The 22,425-nt window shown below is 37.9% G+C and overlaps 2 protein-coding genes across 4 annotated transcripts in view; one reads left to right on the forward strand and one right to left on the reverse strand.

The window, feature by feature from the left end:
- The first annotated feature begins 55 nt into the window (after positions 1-55).
- On the forward strand, positions 56-19,431 carry LOC134361536 (zinc finger protein 271). 3 transcript variants are annotated; one of them, XM_063076483.1, is made up of 3 exons: positions 56-142; positions 772-996; positions 15,603-19,431. In XM_063076483.1, exons 2-3 carry the CDS (start codon positions 948-950, stop codon positions 17,564-17,566), a joined length of 2,013 nt encoding a protein of 670 aa, XP_062932553.1. In that variant the 5' UTR covers positions 56-142; positions 772-947; the 3' UTR covers positions 17,567-19,431. The 3 variants fall into 3 exon arrangements, with proteins under 3 accessions (XP_062932553.1, XP_062932554.1, XP_062932555.1); XM_063076484.1 differs by lacking the exon at positions 56-142 and adding an exon at positions 154-299; XM_063076485.1 differs by lacking the exon at positions 56-142 and adding an exon at positions 399-442.
- The window catches only part of ZNF24 (zinc finger protein 24), a 31,372-nt gene continuing 11,764 nt past the window's right edge, over positions 2,818-22,425 (reverse strand). Inside the window, exon 4 of the mRNA XM_063076491.1 lies at positions 2,818-3,399. Within this exon, the coding sequence (XP_062932561.1) occupies positions 3,356-3,399 (44 nt within the window). The 3' untranslated portion in view covers positions 2,818-3,355. The remainder of the gene's footprint in view (positions 3,400-22,425) is intronic.

The raw sequence follows: 22,425 nt of genomic DNA on the forward strand, positions 1-22,425 counted from the left end.
CCCTCCCCACCAATTTTTCGTCTCGCGCATGCGCGACGATGCGCCATAGAGCTGAGCAATACTCCCAGATTCCTAGAGCGGACAGGGCGCTGGTGGATTCGCCGGGTGTGAGGCTTGACGGAGGTGCGGAGACCACGTGGAGGTACGGGTGATATCGGTCCACGGAAGGCCGCGGAATCCGGGGTGATCTCGCTTAACGAGAGGCTTCGCAGCGCCACCAGGCAGCCGTTTCTCGAGTCCATGAAGTGTCAAGGCCGCGGCTCGCTCCCGGGCACGGAGAACTGTCGGCGCTTGCCCTGGTGTGCTGTTGGTGCCGGCTCAGCCCTTGCCAGGCCTTGGGTCCAACTGCGTGCACGCAGAAACTGGGGGCGGGTGGGATCACGAAGCGGGGACGAATCCACACGAATCAGCCGACCGTACCGGGAAAGAGAAACCTGAATTTGTGAGTGTTGGAGGAAGAGAAGGAGGGAAAGAAAGAAAGATCGTGATGATCGAGCAGGAGTGTCATTTTTGTGTAGGAGAATAAGTGTGAACCACTAGGACAAATTCTAAAATTCCCTCCTCTGTGTCATCTTTCCGGTTATACCCCTATGTCGGTAGCATTAACCACAGTTTTGTTTGAACATATATAGATTTGGAATGGGGAATGTGTTTCCAAGAAGGGTAATGCCTGACTTCTGGATGGTGATGGACGAAACTTAATAAATTCTGAGTGAAAAGGGCTTGGTAATTAAATTAGATTTTTTCCTCCTTTCTTTCTTTTATATCTAGGGGATGTTTCTGGTAGTCTTGTCTCAGAAATTACATCTCTAGTCTGCACAATGATTCCCTTCGAAGCCCAGCAGTGCCCAGTTGCCTCCAGGACTCAAACCCTTACGTGGAAGAGAAAAACTTGCAGAGGAAATGCTAATTCTCCACTTGCTCCCTGAGGTGTCCAGTTGCAGCCCATGGAGATCCAGTTCAATTATGAATCTCAAGAACACCACGTTCTGTCGGGTAAGAAGCTGTGTATTGTATCCTTCTTAGAGGTTTGGGGAGGGGGTGTGCCACTCTGCTAGTGTTTTCATATGGTGTAGTTATTCTTCATTGCCAACACCATCACTCTCTTAGGCAATACCATCTCTTTAGTGCTCTAAGCATAGTCACATAGCTTATTTAGAATTCCAGCTACCACATTCTCATGCAGTTCCCTCCTCTCTTTTTTTTAAAACTCTAAAGTCATCCATTTTTCTCTTTATAATCACCTTATTACTAATCTGTCAGTGTGTGGTACTTCCCCCTTAAAATCTTTTCAAGTCATCTTTCTCATCTACTATAGGCGTATAGTTAAAAGTTTTGGAGTCTGACAACCTGGAATGCAAATACCAGCTTTGTCACTTACTAGCTTCAGTAAGTTATATATTTTATGATTCTGTTTCCTCACTCTATACGTGTATAATAATTCATACCTTGAAGGTTATTTTGAGAATTGTGTTTGTCTATTACTCCAGAATAAAGGACCCCAAAACTTAGTGATGCAAAACATTAAACATTTTTAAACCATGTTGTCTTTTACGGTTTTGTAGGTCATCAAATTGAGCTGGGTTCAGCTGGGCAGTTTTTTTTCTTTTGTTCTTGTCTGATGTCACTCTTGTAGTTATATAGTGGCTCTACTGGAGCCTGGGTCAAAGATACTCTCAATCATGTCTGACTGTTGGCGCTATCTATATCTTCAGCAGGCTAGCCTGACTTTTTCACTGGGCAGCTAGTTTTCGAAGTCAGAGAGAGGGCAAGCTCTCTAGTACATAAGCATGTTTCTTACCTATGTTTGTGTTACATCTGTTAATGATTTATTGACCAAAGTAAGTCACATGACCAGTTCCAGAGTCATTGTGGAAGGGAATTACACAAGGATATAGACAATGAAAGACAGGATTCATTGGAGTCCCTTACCCAAATAACAAATACCACAAACACTGTATGAGATCTTGTTATGTAAAGCTCTGAGCACAGACCTGGCTCATAGTAAACTCTTTATAAATAGTAGCCACTATTATTTTATAAGATAATTTTGATCCTGACTTTGTTCAGATGTTCTGCAGGGTCTCATCTCCACATCATATGTTACTTTTTGGTTTTGGTCCTCCTGTTGCTGCTTGTTTTGCCTGTGAAATTCACCTTCCATTGTCCCTTTCTTTCACTCTAGATCTTCTGCTTCATTTATTTTATTTTGTTTTTCTCTCCTGTATTTAGAACTTTTCCTTCCTTAAGAATCTGTTCTAGGTGGTTCTCATTTTCAAGACTGCCCATGCACACACTAGTACATATTTTCTCTTCACAATGAAGTCCTATTATTTGAATGTTTAAAAAAAAAAAATCTATTCTAAGGCATTTAGCTTTCATCTTTCCTGAGAATCACTGCAGAATTGGGCCTTCTCATTGCAGTTTTATATAAATTGATATACTTATTCCATGTGTTTATGTCTCTTAGACTGTGTATAAAATCGTATTTTTTATTAAAGAGTAATACAATTATACTAAAGTCCATTTGTAGTAGTACAGAAGAACACAAAACAGAAAATTTAAATAACCTATAACTTCACAATCTAAAAATAGTCACTGCTAACATTAATGTATCCTTCACATCATTTAACTAATTCCACAAATATTTATTGTTGATAACTGTTTATGAATTAATAAGATCATAGCTTATTATTACTAGATATATAATATTATCATTAGTTATTGAGGATGTACTCTGTGTCAGGCACTGTTCTTACAGTTAACGGAACTGACAAAGCCTTTATCCTCAACTAACTTACATTCTAGTAGGGGAAACAGAAAATAAATAAATGTACGTTATGTTATCAGATAATGATAATGGTTATAGAGAAATTAAACTAGGATGTATCAGTTGGGATTGTAGCAGGAAACAGATGGTTCATTCCAGTGGGGTAATTCAAAGTTTCATGATGAGTATGGTCAGGAATATAGAAATCAACAAGGGGTGGAGAGCTGCATTGGGGCAAACAACAATGTAGAGAAGTTACTACCTTTAGGCCTTAAGTGACAAGGGGAAAGATTGATTACCAGATCCTCAGGCGTGCAGCTGTAAGATAGAGGCACCCAATAGGAGCTCTAGCCTGTGCTAAAAGAAGCACAGTTACTTCCAACTCTTGCCCAGCAACAAGGGAGCCAGGATGTAGGGTGAGCAACTCATCCCCATTTGCCAGGGATTTAGCACTGGAAGTCCCACATCCCAATAATCCCCTTAGTTTTGGGCAGACCAAGATAGTTGGTCACTCTATTTTTCTCCCACTTTTGTCCAAATCTAATTACAGCCCAGAGAGCATGGAACCCCAGGTAATGCAGTCCATCAACATCGACATTCCAGGGCACAGAGCAGGGTAGAGAGTAGACCTGGAGGGGTGAAAGGAGAATGTTCATTACAGTCCGCCCCTTTTATTCTACAATATCCATTTTTGTCCTTTGCTCAGATTATTATGTTCCCAACACAGCAGAAAAACTAAGTCCCTTATGCTATCATTTCATTGCAGGTTAACATAAAATTAAGTAAAACTCCCACCTGAAACCTAGAATTTAACTACCACTAGTGCTCTTCATATAAGGTAGTAAGGAAAAGTGGAAAAGACATAATTAACATAAAACATAATTGCTACAGTTTTTGCTGTTCATAAAGCCTACGTTGATAATCATAACTTATCTCTTTCCATCCCATTTTATATCTCCCTCACCTTCTGCCAGCATCTCAGTAACAGAGTTCTTTACCTAGTTGAGTGATATAAACCTTCTTTCCTGGATAATCTGAGTCCTTGGTAATTCTCTTTCAGGCTGCTATAGTATACCATTGACAGGCCTATTAGACATGAGAGAACTAAGAGGCACCCCAGTAAATCCTCGGAGTTCCAGACATATTCTTTCTTGCCCTTAATATGTAGCAACAACAAGCTCCCCATTGGTAATTGGTATCAGTCATTCTGGCCAGTAGAGTGACCCCTTCTGTACCTGTTGGCTTCACAGCATGAGAATCCCAAAATGGCCAGCAGGTAGTCTCACATTCGAATTTAACAAAATCATGACTTTATTCCACGGTAGAAGCATTTCTCCTTTAAGCACTAGAACCCCAAACTCACCAAGCCCAATATTATAGGCATAGGAAGCCAAAATAATACAAGTGAATTACTAGGTATATAGTGAGAGAAGCCATTCTTGCTATTCCTCCACCCTCAGTTCCTATACCTATGAACGTACTCTGGCCATTGGAAAGACAAAACTGTTTATTGTTCTTTGGTTTAAGGCTTATATTGCATCCTGTATGACAGCACCCCAAACTTACAGGGTGTTGTTGCCCAACAGGCACCGTAATTGAGTCTTCGGTAGATCATTCCATCATTATCTCAGTCCTCTTCTAGATGATGGGAATATGGTAAGACACATGAAATACATGTACATGAGCTTACTGCTGTACTTCCATTCTGTAAAATGAATTCTTTGGAGGCAGTATTGCAGAGAATAGCATGGTAATAAACATAGCATTATATTAAGTCAATGCTAATTTGTATCTGTACTATGTATTTAATCCTTTGAAAAGAAAGTGCTGCCCTTTTCATGATAGAAGTGGTCCATTGTGATGAATCTGCCCCCCAGTGGCTGGCTGGTTCCTCTCCAGGGAATGGTACTTTATTAGGGGCCTAGTGTTTGTCTTGGCTGTTGACTGCTTGGGGATATAGCAGTAGTGATGCTATAGCATGTCAGTCTTGATGAGGGGAGGTCCATATTGTTGAGCCCAGATATAGACTCTATCCCTGCTGCCATGACTATTTTGTACATGACTCCATTGGACAAGCATTGGAAAAGAGGCTAACTGACATTCATAATATGGATTATCATGTCCATCTGATTGAGAGGCTTCTCCATAATGAATGCCCTTTGGTGATGATTCACATGGGACACAAATATATTCACATTCTTTGTCCATTCCAAAAGGTCCATCCTCAAACTCTTCCCCCAGGATCCTTGTTTCTAGTCTTCCAATTTTGTTCTCTTCAGGTAACTAACTAACCAGATAATCAATTAATCACTACCCATGAATCAATATATACATGTACTTTAGACTGTGTTACCTTTCCTGAAAAGGAGACAACCAGATATATACCTGAAATACCGCCCACTGAGAAGATTTGCCTTCACCAATGTGTTTGAGGCCACCCCTGAGTAGGGGTGTAAGTGAAAACTATTTGCTTTTGACTGGTGCCCACACACTGGGCAGGCCTATCTGTTAACCGGTTCTTTAATTTTTCCTCTCTATTAACTGGCAATAGAGAATTCCCATGAGGCCATAAATATAGGTTGAGGGAGAGGAAGTGAAGCAAGAAGAACAGGTACTATGAGATCCAAGTCACTTGCACATGGAATTTACTTCTCTTCTAGACTTGCTTTTACAATGGGATTTTGGTTTGTATGTCCAGTTTTATGAATTAGTGGATCAAATAACAACCAGTACACAATTAGCAGTTGGTAATGTCTATACATTTGGTGCTCTGTAATCAAGCATTAAGTCTCTTATCAGTGCCCAACAGTAAGCCAGGATGTTTTTCACATAGAAAATTGTTGTTGGCAAAAGAGGGTATAGCCTTACTCCACTGTGTGTCTCTTATGGAGGCTTCTACGAGGCTCTGTACAACATCCCTGACTACCACAGTCACTTCCAATACCATTGGTTATCCTGGATAATAAGGTCATGTGACAGGACAGCTTGCATTGCAGCCTGGACCTGCTGCAGAGCCTTTTTTTTTTTTTTCATTGAGTCTCACTCAAAAGTAGCAACCGTACAAGTCAAAAATTGTTCCTTTTAGCACATTGAACTGTGGTATCTGTTGCCCCAGAAATCATGGATGAATCTTCTGAACATAATGCTGAACAAAAAAAGCAAGTCACAAAATATATGTGACAAGTCTTGTACCTCTCTGCGGTGGTAACATTTGGGTAGAGCTATAAATGAAAGTGAGGAAAGAAGCCGTATGACTATATGAGAGAAGAGTGTTCCAGGCAGAGGGAGTAGCAAATGCCAGAGGCCCCTATATGTAGCAGGAACAGAGTGAGCCTGGGCTAGACAGGTAATAGGGATGGCAGTAGAATGAAATGAGGGCAGAGAGGAAGAAAGGGACCAGATCACATGGAAGGAACCTTATAAGCCATAGTAAGGACTTGGAATTTTATTCCCAGTATAATGGGAAGACATTGGAGATCTTCATACAGGATAATGACAGAGATCATGCTGCCTGGTGTGTGGAAAATAGGAGAAAGGTAAGTTAGGGGGAAGAAAGCAAGTGTTTAAAGAAGAGAGTAATCAACTATTCATATAAATCTTGGATAAGACTGAGAATTGACCATTCAACATAGAGTTTATTAGGGACCTTAGTGAGTGTGGTTTTGATGGAATTAAGACATAAAAGCCTGATTACAATGGATTAAAAAGTGGATAGACTTATTGTTGGTTAGAACATAGAGCAATATGAACTCTTACACACTCCTGATGGAAGTATGAATTGGTTCAACCACTTCAGAAATATGTGGTTGAAGACCCAAACAATTCTAGATGATGTAAACTTAACTCTAAGTTTATATAACCTAGGGAAACACTTGCATTTGTGCACCAAGATAGATATACAAACATATTCATGTCAGCACTGTTTGTAATAGCAAAATGTTATTGTTCATTGAAAGAGAATGGGTAAATAAATTGTGGTGTAGTCACACTATAGAAGTGAACATAAATGGACTACAGCTATGCACATTATCATGGGTGAAGCTTCCAAATGTGTTGAGCAAAAAAAGCACATCACAGAATATGTGTGGTATAATTCCACAAATGTATAAAGTTAAAAAACATCTTGTATTAATCTATGAGGGCTACCATAACAAAATACCACAGACTGGGTGACTTAAACAACAGAAATTTATTTTCTTACAATTCTGGAGCCTGGAAGTCCAAGATCAAAGGGCCAGAAGTGTTGGTTTGTCTTGAGACCTTCCTTCCTGGCTTGTACATGGCTCTTTTCTCTGTGTGCATGCATCCCTAGTGTCTCTTGCTCTTCTCATAAGGATACCAATCCCATTGGTTTAAGGCCTATGACCTATGACCTATGACCTCACTTAACCTTTATTACCTTCTTAAGGGTCCCATCTCCAAATATAGTCACATTGGGGGTTAGGACTTCAACATAGGAATTGGTGGTGGGGGAGAGAATGCCATTCAGTTCATAACACATGCAAAACCAAACAATATTTTCTTGAAAACACAGACACTTGGTAAAGCTCTGAAGAAAAGCCAGAAAAGGATAAACACAAAATTTAGCATAGTGATTACAAGGGTAGGTAGGGAAAGAGGTTGGAGGGAGACAGGATCAGGGAAGCATGCACAGGGGAATTCTAGGGTGTTGGAAATTTTCTTGTAATTTTTTTTTCTTAAGCTGAATGGAAGGTTCAAGTTCACTTTTTGCATTATCATGATTATTCATTTCTTTAAATTGTACATGTTTATACATATATAGGTATACGTACATGTCACCTCTCCCATGGTGACAGAGACACAAAGGATTACTCAAAGCCCATTTCTTCTGAGCACTGAGAGGCCCCAAAGTGGTTAATTTCTGGAAACCCTTAAGAGAGAGGCATTCTTCCTCAGAAAATAACCCAGAACTAGGGTTTTCTCAGTATTTATTCTCCAGGCCAGAAAGTTACAGAAAAGGAACATAGGTTATTACAAAAAGAACAGTAAGATAATTGTCATGACAACAATCATTAGGTTTAGCTGCACCAAGGGCTTCTGCCCTTAGAGCCAACAATTTTGCTGTGTTACAGTTCTTTATCTACAACAGAGACTTTAGCCTGGGGACAGTTTTCTGTCTTTCACAAGCTTAACATTTCTATATGCAATTCTAAAAAGTTAGGCTATACCTGAAACTACAGGGCCTTGGAAGCTAGGCCCTGTGAAATACATTTGCTTTATTAATGTTAGTACCCTCCACATGTACATATATTTTTTCTGTGCATAAAATATACTCAATAAATTGAAAACATATAGAGAAATGAGAAAGTATATAAAGTTGATCAAGAATTTCTATAAAGGGAAACAGAAATGAAGCCATAGAAGGATGGAATGTAAGGTCAAGGATTTTTTGTGTTGTTCAAGTATATGCTTATTGATTTTTATCAAATCTACTTTAATGAAGTATAATTTGCAGACAATAAAATGTACCTCTTTTAATTGTGCATTTAGATGAGTTTTGACACATTTATACACCCATGTTCACTACCCTCACAATCAGAACATAGAAACTTTATATCAACCCCCCCCAAAAAATTTCCCTGTGCCCCATTCTAATCCCTTCCCACCCCTAGGCAACCATTGATATGCTGTCACTGTATATTTGATTTGGCTTCTTTAACATTTTGTGTAAATGGAATCATACCTTTATGCCTGCCTTCTTTATTTTAACATAATGTTTGTGAGATTCACCTGTATTGTTGCTTTATCAGTAATTTATTCTTTTATTACTGCTGAGTAGTATTCCATTGTGTGGCTCTATCACAATTTGTTTATTCGCCTGCTGATAGACATTTGTCTTGTTTTCATTTTTGGCTGTTTTGTTACTAAAGCTGCTCTGAACATTCGTGTACAAGTCTTTGTGTAGACATGTTTTCATTTCTCTCAGGTAAATACCTACAAGTAGAATTGTTGGGTTGTGTGGTAAGATTATGTTTAACTTTATGAAAAGCTACCAGAATTTTCTAAAGTAGCTATACCATTTTGCATTTGCATCAGAAATGTATGAGAGTTCCAGTTGCTCCACACCCTGGTCAACAATTTAACCATTAATGATGTTAGCTGTAGTATCAGTCTTTTTAATTTTAGCCATTCTAATGGGTATTTACCAGTAGTTCCTTGTGGTTTAACTTTGTATTTCCCTGATTTTTGATAAGTAGTGATGTTGAGCATTTTGTCATGTGCTTATTGACTATTCATATAACTTCTTTTATGAACTATTATAATATTTTACTCTTTTCATTGAGCTGTGTTCTTATTTTTGAGTTGTAAAAGTTCCTTATATATTCTGGATACAAGTTCTTTGTCATATATATGTTTTGTGAATATTTTCTTCCAGTCTGTGGTTTGGCTTTTTTTCTTAGTGATGTCTTTGAACACAGTGATTTATAATTTTCATGAAGTTTAACTTATTTTTTTATTTTATGATTGATGTTTTTGGTGTCCTATCTAGAATCCTGGCCTCCTCCCAAGTCAAGAAGGTGGCCATCTATGCTTTCTTCCAGAAGTTTTATAGATTTAGCATTTATGTATAGATTTATGGACATTTCTAATTAATCTTTGTGTATAGTGTGAGGAAAAAGTCAGAGTTCATTTTTGTCATTAAGATATACAGTTCTATAAAGTTTGAAATCAGGTAGTGTAACTTCTCCATTTTTGTTCTTCTTTTTCAAAATTGTTTAGATTCTTCTGTGCCTTTCTACATAAGGTTTAGAATCAGTGTGTCAAATTTTACAAAAAAGCCTTTTAGGATTTTGACTGGGGTTGCATTGAATCTATATAGATCAATTTGGGGAGAATTATCATCAATACCAACAATATTAATCATTCTGTCCATAAATAATGATATATATTTCTGTTTATTAGGTCTTTGCTTTTCTCAGCAGTATTTTGAAGTTTTTATTATGGAGATATTGAACATATTTTGTTGAATTTGTAAGTATTTCATTTTTGGGTGAAATTGAAAAAAATGTTTTAAATTTTGGGTTCTGATTGTTCATTGCTTGTATACAAAAATACAGTTGTTGTTTATATATTGCTCTCATAAACTCATTTACAATTTCTAATGGCTTTTTTGAGTTAGCTTAGGGATTTTCTATATATGTGATTGTGTAGTCTCTAAGTAAAGAAGATTTGACTTTTTTCTTTCCTATTTGTATGTCTTAATTATTTTTCATCCCTTATTGCATTGGCTACAAATGTTGAATAGAAGTGATGCAACGTTTAATAGAAGTGATAAGAGTGGGTATCTTTGCCTTGCTTTCTTGTTCCTAGGAGAAAAGCATTCAGTATTTAACCATTAACTATGTTAGCTGTAGGGGAGGGTTGCTTGTATAAGAGTGGTTAGTCAGTTTACAAATAACATAATTAATATGTTTGGGTTTAAATGTACCAGCTTCTCATTTTGTTTTCTTTATTTGTTTTGTATTCCATCTTCTGTTTCTTTTTTCACCTTTGGTGTCTAATTTTACATTTTCAAGTTTTTAAAAATTTTTTCTTTGTATTAGCTTATTGCTTATATATTCTTTTATTGTTTTTTGTTGTGTGTGTGTGTTTGTGTGTGTTTTGCAGATAGCCGGTATGGGGATCCAAACCCTTGATCCTGGTGTCACCAGCACCACATTCTAATCCTTTTATTGTTATATAAATGGTTATGTTATCACAACCTTTCTTAAATGTGTTTCTGTGAGAGAATTAACCCCTAGTATCCTAAGGCATTCATTGTAAGTTATGCATTAATGTCTCTCTTATACATCTATTATAGTTTTAACTATGTACTATCTTTGAGCAAATTTAGAAAATAGTCACTCAAATCATTTTCTATTTATTCTCTTTTGGAACTTTGGTTGGAAAAGGCTGCCTTAGAAATTATAATATACACACTGGATTTATTACAGTTTATTTCAGTTTACTACTTTTAGGACAATACAAAGACCTTATAATACTTTAGTTCTACTTACCCCACTCCTCTTGTGCTATTTTTGCCATGTTTTAATTGCATAAACTCCACAAGACATTCATAGTGCTTTAATTATTCAATACATGTTTAGATTTATCCAGATACATTCCTTTTTGCAGTGTTCTGCAATACCTTGCTTGCATCTGGGATATTTTTTCTTCTTGAAGACTTCCCTTTAGTATTTCTTTTTGTGCAGGTCTGCTGGTGAAACTCTTCCCTGGTTTTTGTTTAACTGAAAACATCTTTATTTTAACTTTCTTTAAGGCATTTGCTCTTATTATGCAATTCTAGATTGGTGCTCAATTTTCCTTCAGCACTTGAAAGATGGCATTCCATTATCTTCTGGTTTCCATTATTTTTATTGAAGTTAGTGTTGAGGGATAATTTTCCATGGGATATTGTGTTTCTACACATCTTACAAGCAGAGGCATTGACTGCCTTTGTTTTGGACTATTTTTCAAGAATGCTGTATGGCATGCAGCCATTGCATATAGTGATAGTGTCTCCCTCTGAAGCAGAGGACATTCATGTTTAGTGCCCATTATAAAACATTTGGGTGTCCTAGGCTCAGAGTACCTCTCCTGTGACAACTTATTCTATGTGTCACCCAGTGGGAATTGGGATTCAGGAACTAAGACAAATGCTACTCTTCTGTCTACTGCTATTTCTGTGAGTAATAAAATGTCCTTTGTCTCATCTTGGAGTCTCATGTTTTCTGTCAGTGGCCATGAAACTGTGGTAGACCAGCTTGTTAGCTTGCAAGTAGGGTAAGAATCCCAGATTTTTCATAGTTTTTGATAGTTTTGGTGACAAAGATAGATGCTAACAGAGACAGGGCTTTCTGGAAGAGGAAGTATGAGGGCCTCACAGGCTCTTTAACAGGATTTGCAGGAAGTCCATGGGAATCAGTAGCAAACATGTTGACCAAATTATATGGTCAACTGAGCAATAAGTGTTTCCATTTTATTGCCTGTTAATGAGTAGGAATTGGGGAGGTGGTTTCAGGCCAAATCCAGGAAGCATGTTCAAAGACAGCTGTCCAAATGGTGCCCTAATTGTTAATAAATCTCCTCCAGGGGAACTTGCTCACCTATTTAGTGGTCACCCTCAGGTTCATCCCATTGTAACAACTAATAATTAAGATACACCCTGAGTGGACGGAAGTTTCTACCCCCTTTCAGACAACAATTACAGAGACATGTACCTACACTGAGCATGAAAGGAGGGAAATTTGTGATCACTGTGGACAGAAGCCAAGTGAATTGTTAGAACTTGGGCTGGTTTGCTTCAGTGGGGTGCCTAATGCTTAAGGAAAAATGGAAACAATGGGTTGTCTTACTACCTCAGCCCCTTCTATAGTCTGTCATGCTAACTTTAGATCCATTTGGATGACAGTAAAAGTTCTCAGAGTTCTTTTGCAGTGGTTCCAAGGTGTGATAGAGAAACTTTGGCACTCTGGGAGAGAGGGGCACTTCCCTCAGAATAGACAAAACTCCTGTGGGGAACCATGGATGAGGCATTAACTAGCATCCAGGCTTTTACAGCTCAAGATAGGATTTACAGTGCTGATGAAGATGACCAGCTTTCTATGGAGAATTAGATACATTCTCAAGATTCAGTCCTGCCTCACTGGAAAAGTCCCTTAGTTCTTATATTGAAATCAAGCAAGAATTTAAGAAATGTTATCTTGACAGTGGGGTAGTGAATGCTACCTTTAAAAAGTGTCCACTGTGTAAGTCAAGCTTGAGTCACCCAAGGGGCATAAACCCCACAGCCCCAACCAAAAAACAGCATGGCTGTGATGTTTTAATCAAGAGGTTCCTAAAGCTAAAATATATGATCAGTAATGACACCTTACCACCTAGTAAGGGCTTTGTTCAGCCAATAGCATTAGAAGTTCATTTAGTCGACCTGTGAGCAGCTATCGCACACCACTTGAAACCAAAAGTAAAATACACCTTATTTACTGATGCAGAACCTTTTTCCCCTTCATGGTCCCTGATTCTGCCAGTTCTTTGTCCTGACTTCAGATGCTTTAAGGAGAAATATGATTAGAGGTGGCATTGAGGTCTTCCTGTCTCTAAGGGGCACTGAAAGCTGTATTCGCCCATGTGAATGTGGTGAGATACTTCAGAAAGGGTAAGGAATCACACTTATGGCTCTGTTATATACAGGAGCCAACTCACCATCCTAAATTGTTCCCTAGTGGGAGGAAGCACTTGAATTCACCTAATGGGATTTGGGCAGTAATTTGCAGTGGGGAAAGGGGGCTAACATGACTTGTGGGTGGAGCCTTTTGGGCCAACTCAATGTACTATTGTTGCTTGTATATCTAAATGTCTAGTAGGAATTGATGCTGTATTTCAGTATCACTTAAGTACCAGAGAAGATTCTCGCAATTGGAAAGAGTTACATATACAGAAGTGCTGAAAGTCCTTTGGGATGCCTACAATCCTAGTGACTCCTTTGAACTACAGGCTTTGTGACTAGTGATACTGCTAACTGGAGCCTTTGGCAAAGGGAAGAAGCCTCCACTTCGAAGTGCCCCTTGGGGTTTTGCGGTTTTGCCCTTGAAACTAATGTGTGTTGTGTTTTTTTAGCTCTTCAGACCATTTGCAGTCTGACAGTGGTGTGCCTTCTGTAGTAAATACCACTGCAATGGGCCTGATAGTCAAGGAGTTCAATGGAGTCTCCATGTTCCCTACCATCACAGGCATCCGGTATTGTCACCATAGGAATGTCTCCTCAAAAGTCAAATCAAAAACAAGTTCTGACTCTATCTCCCTAATCTTTTCCTGGTTCATATGACTTAGTTTGCTCACTGAATATGGCTATTCCCAGAATGGGATCATGTCTTCTTGGGAAGTAACCAGGATAAAAGAGGTGGAGGATTAAGTAGACCTGTTTTTGAAAATTCAGGATTCTGTTCTAACCATTCCTAATGTTTCTTTCTTTTGCCTAATGGCAGTCCCTTGCAGCCTGGTTGGTATACCCTCCCATGGACAGCCTAGCCAAAATGGAGTTTATGGGGTTCAAATTTAATTCTGGTTCAGCTATCTGGGTTCTTTTGTTTGGTGATATGTTCTGAACTATGAAGATAATGATCACTTAGTTGAATACTCTTCTCACCAAGTAAACTTGCAGTGGCCCATACAGACCAAAGTGTGGGACATATATGAGGGTACTTCAAAAAGTTTATGGAAAGATTTGTACTATCTTTTAATTCTATTTTTCCATAAACTTTTTGAAGTACCCTCATACATATCTATAAGTTTTATAAAAATTTCATGTTCCTCTTGCATTTGACCCTTCTGGGAGAAAGGTTTGAGTGTGAATAGAAGGTGATTGATAAAAAGATGAAGTTACAGCTGCTAGAATAGGACACATTTGTGTGGCAGTGAAGGGAGAACAACAACCTCAGCACCTGGGAGGGAATACCTTAGATCCCAGGAGGTACAAGGGAAAGAGGAACATTAATGATCTTTGTCTTTAGAACCAATCCTGGAGCCTTCCTCACAAAAGATAATGCTATGGTACATCTCGCCCAAGTTCCATAAGTTTAACTAACTATTGGGTCTGACATCCCCTGTCAGATAGCTCTGCTCATAATGTGATCATACCAGTTCTCCTTCTTCTTACTGAGATTTCTATTTAAAAAAAGCAGAGGATGACCCTAGCTCCTGCACTTCCCATGCAAAACACCTGTCAATATGTCCAGATGTATTTCTTATAGAAAAAGTAGGATAGATTCTTGATTCTTTACCCTTGTCTTACAACCAGTTTTCACAGTGATTTGTGTTATCACTTTGTGGTCTTGTATTTGACACTACAGATTGTCATGTATACAAATATAGATCTCTCTTATTTCTTAATTCAAGAATTTTATTTACTTTGGTATATTCACTTTTTAAATAGCTAATACAGGTGGTAAGAGTCAAACATTACAAAAGTGTATGCAATAAAAAGTTTCTCAGAATTTTTCATACCCTTGGCCATCTGACTCCCAATTTTCTTCAGATATAATCACTGTTATCATTTTCCTGGGTATTCTTCCTAAAAGCATTCCTGTAACCCTTTTATGGTCAGAACTAGGATGGACCTCCATCTGGGTGAGAATATAAGCTATCATTTTCATAGCAGAATGTCAAGTGTGCAACTTGATTATCTCTTTTGGAAGCCTAGGGATGTTTTCACACAATAAATTTAAATGGTTCTATGAAAATTCAATATTAAAGTGATTGGGTCATTGATGTTTATGGCTTTATTGTTTAAGGTGATTAGAACTCAGTACATGCTCCACTTGTGTGTTAACAGTTCATTTTTTACCATTTCTAAAAATTGGTAGACAAGATGAAAACAAATTGAAGGGTTTTGTTTACCTTTTCTTCTTTTCTTTTTTTCCATTAATACCATACTTTTAGTCCAAGTAGTTAGGTATTGCTAGATAAAACCTAACCAGCTTCTTTTCCTTTTTCTAGACTCCTTTACATTGCTTACCTTATAAATGTTAAATAATTGCTTAAGTATGAGCTCTAATTTAGTCACGTTCCTAATCACAGTGATTAGATTTCAGTATTCCCAGATCTCCTGTGACAAATGTACAGAGCATATCTGATAAGTCACTTCTATAAATGGTTAATGTGATCCATTACTTGTTAATTCTTCCTAGTTTTCCTCTCAGACGGTAATTTTTCAGTGTTTTGGAGCATTCCCATATTGTGATGACATTTTATAGGTAAATACTGACCTGTTGTACCTGAAACTTTCTTACACTATGGAAAACACATTACATTTGAATTTTGTTCATTGTTCCAGATGGTGAAACTAAGACTAGGATTGGAGAGCCAGTTTCAGAGGAGGAAATTACATCAAAAATTGAACCATTGACTGAAGGATCTGGCAGCCCTAGAGAGGATGTTCTCCAGGATTCTGAAGGCAGAGAATTCTGTGAATTTGGGGATAAATTAAATGAAAAAGATCAGAACTTCCTTAAAAGAAGACAACATAACTGTGATGAATGTGGGCAAAGCTTTGCTTGGAGTACAGGCCTTATTAGGCATCAAAGAACCCATTGGGAAAAACCTTATGAATGTGATAAGTGTGAAAAGGCCTTTAGTGTGAGCTCAGCCCTGGTTCTGCATCAGCGAATTCATACTGGAGAAAAACCCTATCCCTGTAACTGGTGCATTAAAAGTTTCAGTCGGAGCTCAGACCTTATTAAACATCAAAGAGTCCACACTGGTGAAAAACCTTATAAATGTGATGAATGTGGGAAAGCCTTCAGTCAGAGCTCAGATCTTATTATACATCAGAGAATCCATACAGGAGAAAAACCCTATCAGTGCAATCATTGTAGTAAAAGTTTTAGCCAGCGCTCAGATCTGGTTAAACATCAGAGAATCCACACTGGAGAGAAGCCCTATACATGTAACCAGTGTAACAAACATTTTAGTCAGAGTTCTGATGTTATAAAACATCAAAGAATCCACACTGGGGAGAAACCATATAAATGTGATGTGTGTGGGAAAGCCTTCAGTCAGAGCTCAGATCTTATTCTACATCAGAGAATCCATACTGGAGAGAAACCATATCCATGTAATCAGTGTAGCAAAAGTTTCAGTCAGAACTCTGATCTCATTAAACATCAAAGGATCCATACTGGAGAGAAACCCTATAAATGTAATGAGTGTGGAAAAGCTTTTAATCAGAGCTCAGTGCTTATTCTACATCAAAGAATTCACACTGGAGAGAAACCCTATCCTTGTAATCAATGTAGCAAAACCTTCAGTAGGCTTTCAGATGTTATTAATCATCAACGAATTCACACTGGAGAGAAGCCTTACCCTTGTAATCAGTGCAGTAAGATGTTTAGTCGAAGATCAGATCTTGTTAAACATCATAGAATTCATACAGGTGAGAAACCCTATGAATGTGATGAGTGTGGGAAAACCTTTAGTCAGAGCTCCAACCTTATTCTACATCAGAGAATTCACACTGGAGAGAAACCTTACCCATGTAGTGATTGCACTAAAAGCTTTAGTCGTCGTTCAGATCTTATTAAGCATCAAAGAATACACACTGGTGAGAAACCATATGCATGCAATCAGTGCAATAAAAGTTTTAGTCAAAGCTCAGACCTCACTAAGCATCAGAGAGTGCACTCTGGTGAAAAGCCCTATCACTGCAATAGTTGTGAGAAAGCCTTCAGTCAGAGTTCTGACCTTATTCTTCATCAGAGAATTCACACTGGAGAAAAACCATATCCATGCACACAGTGCAGCAAAAGTTTCAGTCAGAACTCAGACCTTATCAAACACCAGAGAATCCACACGGGGGAAAAACCATATAAATGTAATGAGTGTGGGAAGGCTTTCAGTCAGTGCTCAGCTCTTATCCTACATCAGAGAATCCACACTGGAGAGAAGCCATATCCATGCGATCAAAGTAGTAGAAGTTTTAGTCAGCACTCTGATCTCATTAACCATCAAAGAATCCACACTGGTGAAAAGCCATATAAATGTGATGCATGTGGGAAAACTTCCAGCACATGCACAGATCTAATTGAACACCAGAGAATCCACACTGGGGAGCAATCCTACCAGTGTATTCAGTGCAGCAGAAGTTTTAGCCAACTCTCTGGTCTTACTAATCATGAGAAAGTCCATTCTGGGGAGGACAGTCTAAATGTGATGAATGTGGGAAAACCTTTAGTTTATACACCGAATTTATTTAGTACCAGAGACACTGTACCAGAAAGAAAATCTTATGAATGCTATTGATGAATATGAAAAAGGCTTTAGTCAATGCTCAACTCATACTAAATTAAAAAATAAAAACGAAAAACACTGGGGCGAAAACATTGATTCTGTGTTTATAATGAAAGTTTAAGTTGTACCTCAGACATTACTAAAATTAAGAAAAATTTTGAGGAGGAGTCTTGTGAGGTGTGGAAAAACTCAATGTGAATAAAATTTTTACTGAATGCCAGTAAGCAACAATAGAAATTCCTGTCTTTGTCATAATGTAAGAAAAGCTCTAGTATTTTATTCAGACATAATCCACAAGAGAGGTGTGTCATTGTAAGAAATGTATAACAGTATTAATGCAGAATTTATCAAATATTATAAAAATCAGTGTGGAGAGCTGTTCAATCAGAACTCAGAAGGAAATGTATTAGTGTTATAATCTCAAATCTTTACTGGACCATAATTACCAATTGCATATCAGAAGTTATTTTAGAGAATTTAAGGAAAACTTAAATACCATCTGTATCTTTAAATGGCATGTATCCTGATATCACACTTATTCCATAACAGCTAGAGTCCTGCCTTGTGCTAATACTAGATATTTATCTTTAAATTACCTGTGTGTGAACATGGTACACTATTCTGGTATTAAACTTATTAACTAGACAACTCCAGGGCCCCCCTTTCTCAGAAGTTTTTTGATTTTTGTTTTGGTTTTCCTATTAAGTGTGAGTTTGTGCAATTTTCAAATGTTCACAGCAAATATGGATTTATTTCACTCTCAGTACTGCAGCTTATAAATTTTATTGGTTTGAAATCACTTCGCTACCATTTAATCACAGCTTCTAAACATGTGAAACAGGACTTTTTTATGTCAAAGTGTGAAGATATTTCTATTACTGTTTATCTAGTCATTTACAGACTGAACAAAAATGGTAGTTATGATATTGTGATTTATAATAAATTTATATCTGGTCTTCATCCCTTGGCACAGAGCTCCTAATACCCTTGGAATTTCCTAGGTGATAAGAGTGATAAGATGAAAGGAGTGTCTTTTGTTCTTCATAACAAGCACCTTTCAACACAGCAGAGTTTATGTTAATAAGTTGACTTTTTGGAAAAACCTTAAGAGAACCACAGGATGGGGGTTGGTTGCCAGGAGAACCCACCATGTGATTAGAGAGTTGGAACTTTCAATCCTACCCCACCTTAACTTCTGAGAGGAGTGAGGGGCTGGAGATTGAGTTCAATCACCTATGACCAGTGATTTTATCAATCATGCCTATGTAATGAAGCCTCCGTAAAAATCCAAAAGGACACGATTTAGAGAGCTTCCAGGTTGGTGAACTTGTGGAGGTAATGGAAGGGTGGCTCACCTGGGCAGGGCATGGAAGCTCCATGTCTTCACAGACACCTTGCCCCATGCATCTCTTCCATCTGGCTGTTTCTGAGTTGCATCCTTTTATAATAAACCAGTAATCTAGTAAGTAAACCGTTTTACTGAGTTCTGTGAGCCATTCTAGCAAATGATCAAACAAGGGGGTTGTAGGAACCTCCAATGTATAGCCAGTCAGAAACACCAGTGAAAACATAGACATGGGATTGGTGTCTAAATGGAGTGGGGGGTGGGCAGTCTTGTGGGACTGAGTCCTTACCCTGAGGAGTCTTTGCTAACTCCAGGTAGATGATGTCAGAATTGAATTGTAGGATACCAGTGGATGTCCACAGAGAATTGGAGAATTGCTTGGTTTGGGAAAACCCCACATACATCTGGTGTTGTGAGTATAGAGAAAACAGTGAGTTTTTCCTATACAGTAGCTAAAGTAATTATCTACATGATTGATTTGTATAGCATATTCTGTCTAAAAATAAAAAGGTCTTTTGACTTTGTTTCTCAAGTGGCAACATTCATTAGGCTTTATTTATTTATTTTTTATTTCAGACATGTACTGATAACAGGCAACATACATGCAAAGTTTTCAACTGAAAACTAGAAGTTTCAAAGAATAAAAAGTTCACGTTTTTTGGTATTAGCCATTTGATAAATTCTACTACTATCATTTACTTTGAATATCCCCCACAACAATTCAATTAATATTTCAATTTAACACATTGTAAATTATATGGGCAAGCCTTTTTTGAGAGTTTTGTAGTACAAAGAATATACTATCTCTTTCAGTAAAGCATATATTGTATAGTGATAGAGACTGATACATACAGAAAGCACATGGCTCAGTTGTAATCATAAAAGTAGGACAAGATGCTTATGAGTTCAGAGAAGGTAGGGTTCCATTCTGATTGGAAAGAAAGGGGAACGCTTTGTGGAGCTCCTGAACGTTGAGTTTTTAAGGATGAGAGTAGGGGCATAAAAGGCAGGGAGAGAATAGCCAACAAAGGCACAGAAGTAAGGAAGTGAAGGAAAATTATGTGGACGGTGGTGCTTAGAAATTTGTTCAATAAATATTCAGTGTCAGGCATTGTACTGGGTCCTGCTGAAGGAAAAAAAAAAAAAAAAGTCCCCTGCCTTCAAGAAGCTCACAGAAACGGTTATAGTGTGTTATGAAAATAATAACTGAAACATGCACTTGGAAGAGTGAGAGCAGATAGAAATGAAAATGAGGTAGGAAAAAAGACTTAAGGAGAATGATGCTAAACAAGGGGCACTTTTAATTTTCTGGGCTTTAGTCTCATTATTTCTAAAACAGGAACGTACTAAGTGTGGTTGGACTTAGGATTTCATATTTCTGCATTTTCTTCTCAAAGTAATGGAAATCCATTAAGATCTTTGAGCCAGGGAATGGCAGGACCATCTTTCTGCTTTAAAAGAGTCTAAGATTAAAAGAGGAAAAGAGACAATGGAAAGGAAAATCATTTTGAAAGTCTGGAAATAAAACCATGAGGTCCAGAAGTAGAGGAGCTGAAAGGCATTGACATGATGGTAGGTTGAGAAGAGAATAGGGAGAAAAGTGTACAATCAACTATGATCTGTTCTTTGGAGAATTTAAAAAGTGAAGAAGAAAAATAGGATGATCTCCAAATCTATATCTGACAAGAAATTGATATTCAGAATATATAAAGAACTCCTACAACTCAACAACAAAACCTAATTTTAAAAATGGGCAAATGGCTTGAACAAATATTTCTCCAAAGAAAATATACAAATGGCCAATAAGCACATGAGTGTGTAAGCTGTCAGACTGGCTTCTTTCACCTAATGGGCATTTAAGTTTCCTCCCATGTCTTTTCATGGCTTGACAGGTTTTTTTTGTTTTTTGTTTTTAAAGCAATGAGTAATATTCCATTTTCTGGATGTACCACAGTTTGTTCATCCATGCACCTACTAACGGACATTTTAGTTGCTTCCACATTTTGGCAGTTGCTACTATAACATCTGCTTTTAGGTTTTTGTGTCGACGTAAGTTTTCAATTCCCTTGATACCAAGGACAGCAATTGCTCCATTGCATGGTAAGATACTTAAGTTTTCTAAGAAATTGCCAAACTGCCTTCCAAGGTGGCTGTACCATTTTGCATTCCCACCAGAATGAATGAGGGCTCCTGTTGCTTGACATCCTTGTCAGCATTTGGTACTGTCAGGGTTCTGGATTTGGCCATTCTAATAGGTGTGTAGTGGTATCTCATTCTTGTTTTTTAAAGATGACTGGTAAGGGGATCTCAACCCTCGGCTTGGTGTTGTCAGCACCACGCTCAGCCAGTGAGCCAACTGGCTACCCCTATATGGGATACGAACCCGTGGCCTTGGTGTTATCAGCACCGCACTCTCCCGAGTGAGCCACGGGCCGGCCCTATCTCATTCTTGTTTTAATTTGCCTTTCCCTGATGACACATGATGTGGAGCATCTTTACATACGCTTACTTGCCATCTGTATATTTTCTTTGGTGAAGTAGTTAAGGTCTTTGACCCATTTATAAATCAGTTTGTTTTGTTATTGAGTTTTAAGAGTTCTATGTATATTTTGAATAAATCCTTTATCAGATGTCTTTTACAAATATTTTCTCCCAATTTGTAGCTTCTCTTTATTCTCTCAACAGTGTCTTTCATAGACCGAAATTTTTAATTTTAATGAAGTCCAACTTATCAATTCTTTCTTTCATAGAGTATGCTTTTGGTGTTGTGTCTAACATTGCCAAACCCTAGGACATCTAGATTTTCTTCTATGTTATCTTCTAAGAGTTTTATAGTTTTGCATTTTGTATTTAGGCCTATGATTCATTTTGAGTTAATTATCGTGAAGGGTATAAGATCTTTGTGCAGATTTTTTTTTTTTTTTTTTGCATGTGGATGTCCACTTGTTCCAGCACCATTTGTTTTGTCTTTATTTTACTGAAATGTATTGATAATATTTTTGTGGGGTTCAGAGTTGCATATCAACACATTTACACAATGTGTGGTGATCAAATCAGGGTAATTACCATATTCATCATAAAATGGTCATTTCTAATAAGGACATTTGATCCCTCTTCTAGACATGTGATAACATGCAGTAAATTATTAATTACAGCTGTCTAGCTTGACTCTACACCCATGGAACTTATTTTTCCTATCTGGCTGTTATGTATCCATTAACCAACCTCTCACTACCCTCTCTCACCCTCTCCCTTTCCTGCCCGTAGTAACCACAGTTCTTTCTCCTTCAGAGTTCAACTCTTCCTTCTTTCTTTCCTTCCTCCCACATCCCTCCACTTGAGTGAAGACATGCACTATTTCTCCTCCTGTGTCTCTTAGCATAATTTTCTCCAAGCTCCTTCATGTTGCTGTGAATGGCAGAATTTCATTCTTTTTTATGGCTAAGTAATATTCGTGTGTGTGTGCACGTGCGTGCATGTGTGTACACACACCACATTTTCCCTATCCAATCATCCATCAGTGGAC

The sequence above is a fragment of the Cynocephalus volans genome, chromosome 13 (genome assembly GCF_027409185.1).
Source record: "Cynocephalus volans isolate mCynVol1 chromosome 13, mCynVol1.pri, whole genome shotgun sequence".
NCBI classification, from domain to species: domain Eukaryota; kingdom Metazoa; phylum Chordata; class Mammalia; order Dermoptera; family Cynocephalidae; genus Cynocephalus; species Cynocephalus volans.